At 40.1% G+C, this 9,053-nt stretch overlaps 1 protein-coding gene across 1 annotated transcript; it reads left to right on the top strand.

Annotated features, from left to right (window-relative positions):
• The first annotated feature begins 3,455 nt into the window (after positions 1–3,455).
• On the top strand, positions 3,456–4,394 carry LOC101647492 (olfactory receptor 7A17-like). Its single transcript, XM_004715563.2, has one exon. The coding sequence runs from the start codon at positions 3,474–3,476 to the stop codon at positions 4,392–4,394; it is 921 nt and encodes a 306-aa protein (XP_004715620.1). The 5' UTR covers positions 3,456–3,473.
• Positions 4,395–9,053: the final 4,659 nt, after the last annotated feature.

The raw sequence follows: 9,053 nt of genomic DNA, 5'->3' as shown, positions 1-9,053 counted from the left end.
AATTTTACCGAATGCTTATTGTGCTTCAGTTGATATGATATGATTATTTTTTATGTAGCTGATGTAATATATTACATAATCTGAATTTCAAATCTTGAACCAGTCTTTAATTCCTGAAACAACTCCTAGTAGTTGAAGTTTACAATTATTTTCATGTGATTTTTGATTTGATTTGCTAGTATTTTGCTGAGTATATTTTCATTTATGTTCATGAGTGATGTTGATCTGAAGTTTTGCTACAATTTCTGTATCTGGTTTTGATATGACACTAATGCTCACTTCACAGAATAAGTTTGGAAATGTTCCCTATGCTTATTTTCTGGAATAGATTGTACAGGATTAACTTCTTTACTTTCTTAAAAGTTGATAGAATCCATTAGCATTTCTCTAATATGTTAAACAATTATTGTCCTTTTACCAAAAATGTCTTCCAAACACATTGAATTTTGAGAAAAAAATAGTTGAAATCTTCTTTTGTATTCTCCTCTATTTTTTCCTATAGATATTTTCATCGTTTATTGATTTTTGAATAGTATCTTTATAATATGAGTAAAGGAATTCTTTCATGTCTTAAAGTTTGACATATTGATCTAGTTATATTACTGCTCTGGGTATTGGGAGCTGTAGAAGTAGGGATTGTGAGGCTGCTATCTTCTTTACTGTGATCCTTTCCTATCTTTTAATAATCTCCTCTCTTCTCTTTTTGTCTGTATCACTTTTCCTCTCAGTACACTAGCTTTCTTTCTTTCTCTATTACATGGTTGAATTTCAATACAAAGGGTCTCTGCGACAGGGCTGACTGGTCCTTGATATCCCCACAACCATGACTATCCATCGGAATCCCTGAGTTATGCAATTCAGTTCTCAGAGCAGGGCAAAACGGATTGGCTCATTTGTAGAGTGTGTTTCCCTGCTGGATCAGCTCAGCCAGAGGTGCATAATTCAACATTATGGTTGAAAGTGGAGGGGGTAGGAGAAGATATGACTGAATGAGACAACTATTGATCAAATATCTTAAGCAAACATCTTAAGTTGTATCTATAATCAGAACATTCAAATGTTATGCCAAATAGGAGAGAAAGTCCATTTCATGGAATGCTCATCAGTAGGCTTTTCTCTGAGGCTCCTCTGATTTGGCTGCAACTGGCAACCTTTCTGGTACCAATCAAGTGCTTGACCATTCATCCCACCAGGACTCAGAATAATATAATAATGTAATGCAAAGTAATCTTAATCAAGTAACATCCACTGTATTGTGATGTGATGTGATACAATATTACATGTAAGAATACACATTGAACTCTAAGGCCCCATGTCATGGTGTCTTCCGTGGCATCATGATCATCAGATCCTTGTTTTTCCTCTGCCCCTAACTGTAACGTCAATCCAGCTTCCTTGTTGCCCTCACCCATACCGTCCTCCTTGTTATTGCCAGAACACGTGAGCAATATTCTTGTACCAAGGACTTTGCACTACTTATATCTTTTCTAAAATGTTTTCACATTTTTTGTTTGACTGGCGTCCTAGATATCTTCTGATTTTCTATTCAAAGCCTCCTTACTAAAGAGGACTATACAATGAAGCGGAGCCCTGGTGCAGTAGAGGTCATGGGCTGGTCTGAGGTCTGCATGGTTGGCAGCTCAAAACCGCCAGCAGCTCCGTGGGAGTAAGACAGGGCTGCCTATTCCCTTAAACAGTTTCAGTTTCAGAAACCGGCAGGAGGGTCGCAATGAGTCAGCATTGATTCAAGCAGTGGGCTTTGTTCTATAACAAAGCATCTCTGATAAACGGTATAGCTTTTTGTTGTTGTGACTCCTAGCGACATGAATAGGACAATAGGAAAGTCCACCCAATCCTGCACCATGGTCACATTGTTATGTCCGAGGACACATTTTTGCAGCCACTGTATCAATCCATCTCACTGAGGGTCTTCAACTTTTGTTGCTACTGCTCTACTTTACTTTATTTCATCAAGGCAATAATTATAAATCATTTACTTATTATTAATAGTCTACTGCCCCCCTGGTGGCACAAGGGGTACTCTTTGGGCTGCTACATGCAAGGTCAGCAGGTCAAAACCACCAGCCTCTCTTCAGTAGAAGGGTTGGGCTTTCTACTCATGTAGAGTTATAATCTTGGAAACCTACAGGGGCAGTTCTACCTTGTCCCACAGGGTCGATATGAGTTGTCATCAAGTTGATGTGAGTGTGAGGGTAAGGGATTCACCCTCTACCTTCAATACATATATATCCTAGAAGAACATTTGAGGGAAGAGATATGCAATTTTTTATGAATTTGATGAAGGTTTACAGAACAGGTCATAGTTATGCATTCAGTCATACATAAACATTCTGATTCAACTCATCTCTTACAATCCCACTTTCACCCTATATTTCCTGTGTCCATGTCTTCTTTACTGTACCTCTGAACTTTGTTCTTGAGCAATTGCTGCCCTGTTTATCTTAACTATTTAATTATTATAGCTGGATGTGGGTTCAGTTCTAGACTGGAAGGATAAGGGCTCTATCGTCTTTGGGGTTCCACCAGTCCCTCTTGGCCAGTAAGCCTGGTGTTTTGTATGATTTTGAGTTTTGTTCTGCAAACTCCCTGACCTCTAACCCATTCTGTCTAAGATGTTCTAACCCGAACTTGTTCAGAGCAGATGATATTTGTAGACCAGCACCATCTAGTTCTTCAGATCCACAGTTGTGGAGATTGATGTTGGCAAGCTCCATCAGTCTTTTTGCCTCGTTTTTTTCATGTGTCTTTCAATTTACATCTTTCTTCTGGATGAGGAGATGTCAGTAGGTACAACTCAACTGACTTCTCATTAGCTTTGAAATACTGCACTTACTACTCATCAAATAAGGGCAATGGTTTAAAAATTTTATTGCAGTATTCAGTGACTTCCAGAATATTTGACGTTGATACCAAGGGCTCAAGTAGAAAGCAAATGTTTTGAGCATGATGAAAGTAACAAATGTACAAAGGTGCTTGACACACAATGGATGTATGTATGGATTGTGATAAGAGTTGTATGATCCCCCTATAAAATGATTTTAAAAAGATAATGATAATGGCAACCTATGTACAAATATACTTGACACAATAGATGGATGTATGCATTGTGATAAGAGCTGTACAGGGACCCAAAAATGATTTTTAAAAAAGAGAACACTTTGGAAACAATAATTAGTCCAACACATTTGCTGAATGAAGAAAACAAAGATTCCTGGAAGTGGTAGAATTTATATTAATTTTTTAAAAAAGATGTAATTTGAAGAAAGGAAGGCTAGTCAGGTGTGTTATCAAATGACTGAGCATTCAGGACTTGTGACATTCCCAACTTATTATTATATTGGAAATTACTTACATGCTAGAATAGAATATACAACATAGCTGTGAAACCGGTGTTAAATTCTTATAACTAAGCTTGCATTGCTCTTTTCTTTTCCAGTAGTTTCTTCAGCTACATGGAACCAAGAAACCACACACATTTTCAAAAATTCATCCTTCTTGGGCTCTCAGAAGAGGCAGAGCTGCAATCCTTACTTTTCGGACTGTTCCTGTCTATGTACTTGGTCACCTTCACTGGGAACCTGCTCATCATCCTGACCATCATCAAGGACAACCACCTCCACACACCCATGTACTTCTTCCTTTCCAACCTCTCCTTTACAGACATCTGTTTAACCTCCACCACAGTCCCAAAGATGCTGTTCAACATCCAGATGCAGAACAGAGTTATTTCTTATGAACACTGCATCACCCAGATGCACCTTTTCCTGGTTTTTACAGGATTAGATCATTTCCTGTTGACAGTGATGGCCTATGACCGGTTTGTGGCCATCTGTCACCCACTGCACTACACGGTCATCATGAACCCAAGGTTCTGCGGCCTCCTGCTTCTGGCCTCCTGGTTATTGAGTGTGCTGGATGCTCTATTACATGGGCTAATGGTTTTGCGACTGTCCTTTTGTACAGAGTTGGAAATCTCCCATTTTTTCTGTGAACTTAACCAGGTGGTCCAACTTGCTTGCTCTGACACATTCCTCAATACTTTAGCAATTTATTTTGCAGCTGGGCTTCTGGGTGTTATCCCACTCACTGGGATTCTTTTCTCTTACACGAAGATTGTGTCCTCCATTTTGAAAATTTCATCAGCAGGGGGCAAGTATAAAGCCTTTTCTACTTGTGGGTCTCACCTCTCTGTGGTTTCCTTGTTCTATGGTACAGGTCTTGGGGTTTATCTCAGTTCTGCTGCTGCTCAAAATTCCAGGTCCAGTGCAATCGCCTCAGTAATGTACACTGTAGCCACACCCATGCTGAACCCCTTTATCTACAGTCTTAGAAACAAGGACATAAAGCAGGCCCTAGGGAAACTTTGCAGTTGAAAATTATTCTCTACATAGCAGAACCAATCTCTAGATTAGAGAGCTACTCATGAGAAAGAGAGCTGAAAATAGTGATTTAAGTCATACTTCCCCAGCGCGCACATCTGCTGTATAATCTCAATTCAAACTTGTCTCTTTTTATGCATAATACACCAATGTTTCCTGTATGTTTCTTTCAAAGTTGTTTTTTTGCATCAAAATACTCTCCTCAATGGACAATTCTTTTAGGACAACTGCAGATTGTAACACAAAACATCCTCAAGTGCTAATCATAGAATATACCGCTCTACAATTATCCTATGGGAACAGCATTATTATTCTCAAACCTGAAAATGTTGAGATATAAATTTTCAAATTCCTATTTGGGAAGCATTTCTAGTGATCAATTCTGGTATGAAATATTTGATATTTTGATTATTTTGTTTAAAGTGATGTCGTGTTAAGTATTTTAATTGGAACTTTATAAGTATGCTTTTGAGAGTTGGTTTGTGTCAATTGAATGGTCAGTATTCTCAGTGAGTTGACAAGTACGGCCTGGTCATCTTTCATGATGTTCTGTAACATGATGTCATCAATACCAACGTGAGGGCTGCTAATAACAGTCAATTAGCCATGTGAAGATGCTTCATTCTAGCCTATATCAGATAGTGTATTAAACCTTATAGCACACACCGACTAAATGTCTAGAAATATTTTATGTGATATTTTATTGTGATATTAAGAAACCCTGGTGGTGCAGTGTGTTAAGAGTTAGGAAATTAGGCCCAAGATAAGCAGTTCAAACCTTCCAGAAGGATGAGGCAGTCTGCTCATATGAAGGTTTACCATCTTCGCAACCCTCAGAATTCACCCTGTTACAGTGGATTTGGTCTCCCTTTTTTAGCACTTTAATCAACCACATAGAAACATGAAGGAAACCCCCCCCCATAAATGTCAGAATTTATCCTCATGGGGCTCCCAGTGTGTGTTAGTCCTGGCTAACTAGAGAAACAAATTCATAAGATACTTATCTGTGTGTAAGAGAGAACTTTATATCAAAGAGCAATTGTACATTAAGAAAACATCCCAGCCCTGTCCCGATGAAGTCCAAAAGTCCAATATTACCCTATATGTTGACCCCAGTTCATAAATTCCTCTTTTGCCTCATGCAATCCTGCAATGATGCTCAAAGCTGGAAGATCACAGGCCCATGGATGGAAAGTCTGTGGATCCAGTGGCAGTGGAAGCATCTCAGTGCTGGTGTGGGTTTCCTTATGGCTCCTCCAGCTCCAGGGCTCTGGCTCCACCAGAGTAGCTCCCTGTGGCTTGTCATAAGGACTGTGAAGCAGAGAGAGAGAGAGTGTCCCACCTTCAGTGAGTTATTTATCTTCTCTATGCCTCTACATGAGGTCATCAAGCTGTGACTTGATTGATATGCTAAAGTCCACCCCTAACTCTTAATAGTCTCAAGTTGACACCAGTTTATGTAACTACCAGAGACCACCCCTTGTCACCTGTATACTTTCACACAACTCTTTGGCCAAATATAATTTTCTAACAATAATACAATCATATCTGTATCTAACAGGATAAAACTAAAATGCATACAATTGAAACATGTGTCACCCTCATTTAAACATATCATTCTACAGGTGAACCAAACAAAAACATTCTATACTTATGTGACCACTTACATCATAATCCTATGAACCTACTCCCTCACCTATGAAAGTTTTAAGCCAACCACTTCATGCCTTTATCCCCCCATTTTGGGTATCCAATTTCTGTACTGCTGTCTTTTATCAACCCAGTGCTCTGAGGAGACAATCCTAATCTTTGATGTGAGGACTCTGACTTCAAGTTGTAACCTTGTGACCTCAGCATCCATAAGCAAAGTCAAATATGAACAGGCCATCGATAAAGTCAGCCGCAATATGCACCAGTTCACAGGCTCAAACATTTTCTCTTCCTCTTGTCGGGTTCTGGTTAACTCAATGTGGGCTGCCTCACATTGCCCCAACAAGGTGCCACATTGGCTGCCTTGCCTATAAACCATGGGCCCCATCACAAATATTCAACAACCCTAGCTCTCTTGTGCTAGGGCATGAACTTTAGACCAGTCAACCTGCTCTCATTTTCTCCTTTAGTGCCTATGAACCATGTCCACAGGTGTCAGTGGCAAGACTCAACCCATCTCTTTATTGCTGCATTTCTCTCACTTGCACTCAACAAGTGGATCCAGCTGGTAACCTACCAAGCATTTCATCCTGCCCACTGGCTTCCTTTAACAGTTCAGTCCTAAAGTGGAGAGTTCCTTCCATGTTCCAAATTATTCCAGCCTTAGGCACAAACCACTAGTTTGAAATACAAAATGGCAGAGTTGCTCTCCTCCCTCCCCCAATTTGTCAACAGCCTCCTGGGTAAAATTCTTCACCCTTGAATGTCCTGAACACTCAAGACACTGGGTGGGGCTTATCCTTTTAGGACCTTCGTTGCAGTCTTGTCTTGAATCCATTTGAATTTCAATTTAATGGCTGAAGGCAAGTATTCTTCCAAACCCTCTATTCTTACTTCCCCCAAATCATTTCTATCAATTATTAAAGCAATAGGCAGAAGAAAAGAGTATAAACCTAGTTGTATTAGTCTGGGTACTTTAGAGAAACAAATCCACAGAAACTTAAGCATAAAAGAGAGTTTTATATAAAGTTTAAGTGCACATCAAGAAAGCATCCCAACCCAGTGCTGCCCAAGCCCACAAGTCCAACATTAATCCATTAACCCATATGTCCAACACCAATCCACAAAGACCTCCTCCATCTCACAAAACACACCCTATGATGCCGACTGCAGGAGGAAAGCAGAGTCGTGAATGTGTAAGCATCTCAGCACTGCCAGGGGTCTCCACACGGGTGCTTCAGCACCCAGGGCTGCATCGGGGTAGGTCCATGAGGATTCTCCTTAGGGATGTCTTGCAGGAAGTAAGCCTTGAAAGCTAAAGCAGGGAACTGGCTAAGGCAGCTGCACCCTGGTCCGACCATCACAAAGCAAGAGACCCAAGAACTAGAAAGGTGAAGCTCACTGAGCCATTTATCTCTCTGCCCTTCAATTAACCCCACATGTGTTTTTTGGCCACTTTGGCCCAATAAAGTAACTACCTCACTAGTAGAGCCAGATCCTAAACTCAATCTTAAAACATTCAAATTCTATCCTTATCTTAACTTATCCCATATAGCCTTAGACCTCTGTCTGCATTGCCTCAAGCCAGGTCAGGACCTTCTGCCAGCTATTTTGACTTCAGTCAACCATTTTCACTAAGCAGCCTGGTCTTGGAGAAATTCAAGAAGCGATTTTGCCACTTGAGCTCAAAACTTACATTTATCACAATAATTCTCACCATTTCAGACACAATAAACCAAAGGACATTTCCAGAAAGAAAACTTAAAATTCCCATATTCTTTCCATAAAACAACCCAGTAAACTCCATGGCTATATCTCACCTCTGAGTAGCCAAAGAAAAACTACCATGAGGCGGATTTCAAGGAAGCATCCATTCTCCATCTTTACGATTTGTTTCTCCAGCACCCCACTCCCAAGGTACCATAATGTGCTAGTCCGGGTTGACTAGGGAAACAAATTTATAGAAACTCATATATGTGTAAGAGAGAACTTTATATCAGAGAGCAATTGTACATTAAGAAAACATCCCAGGCCAGTCCTGATCAAGTCCATAAGTGTGATATTACCTCACATCTTGATCCTAGTCCGTAAATTTCTCATTAGACTAATGCAGTCATGCAATGATGCTCAATGTAGGAAGATCACAGGCCCATTGATTGAAAGTCTTTTGCATCCTGTGGCAGTGGAATCATCCTAGTGCTGGTGTGGGTCTCCAGGTGGTTCCTCCAGCTCCAGGGCTCTGGCTCCATCAGAGTAGCTCCATGTGGCTTTTCTTCAGGAGTACAAAGCAGTGAGAGTGTCCCCCCTCCAGTGAGCTTTTTATCTTTGTCATGCCTCCAAATGCAGTCCACCCTTCATTCTTAATAGTCTCACATTGACACTGCATTACCTAACTGTCAGGTGCAAGGAAACAATTTGGCTGCTCATTTCCATGCCTGGTCACGTTCAAAGATAATCTTTTCATTATCCTGTTCTTTATTACTGACTCCCATCTTCACATTTCCATGTCCTTCATCTTCTCCAATCTCTTTTCTGCAGAATGCTGCACCTCACTACTCTCCAAAGTTTCTTCTGCACATTCATAATAAGTTATTATTGATGCAGACTCTATTACCCAGATATGTATTTGTTCATGCTTTTTGAGGATTTGAACTACTTTCCTCTGACTGTTTGGGCCTCTTATTATCTTGTGGTCACCTGTCATCCTCTGCATTACCAGTTTTAATTATCTTCAGCCAAATTTTACTTCTTTGTGATATGAATGACAATATTTGACCACTTCCATATTGTGTTAGGATCACTTTCCTTTTGACTTGGTACAAGGTTCTACAAGCCAGTTGGTCTGGTACCTGACTTCCAAATTTTTTTCAGATGAGTGAGAGTCTACAGGACTGCATTTGTTTATTGAAATATTTTAATTAGTATTCCATCAATTCTTGGAGTCTTATTTTTCACCAATGCTTTTCTTTGGAGCAGATTCAATGTCTTCCTTCAAACCCAGCC

Source organism: Echinops telfairi, unplaced genomic scaffold (genome assembly GCF_000313985.2).
Source record: "Echinops telfairi isolate 266 unplaced genomic scaffold, ASM31398v2 ScPeMD7_30;HRSCAF=105, whole genome shotgun sequence".
Classification (NCBI taxonomy): domain Eukaryota; kingdom Metazoa; phylum Chordata; class Mammalia; order Afrosoricida; family Tenrecidae; genus Echinops; species Echinops telfairi.
The sequence above is the reverse complement of the archived record's forward strand: the minus strand, read 5'-3'. Positions and strand labels throughout refer to the sequence as shown.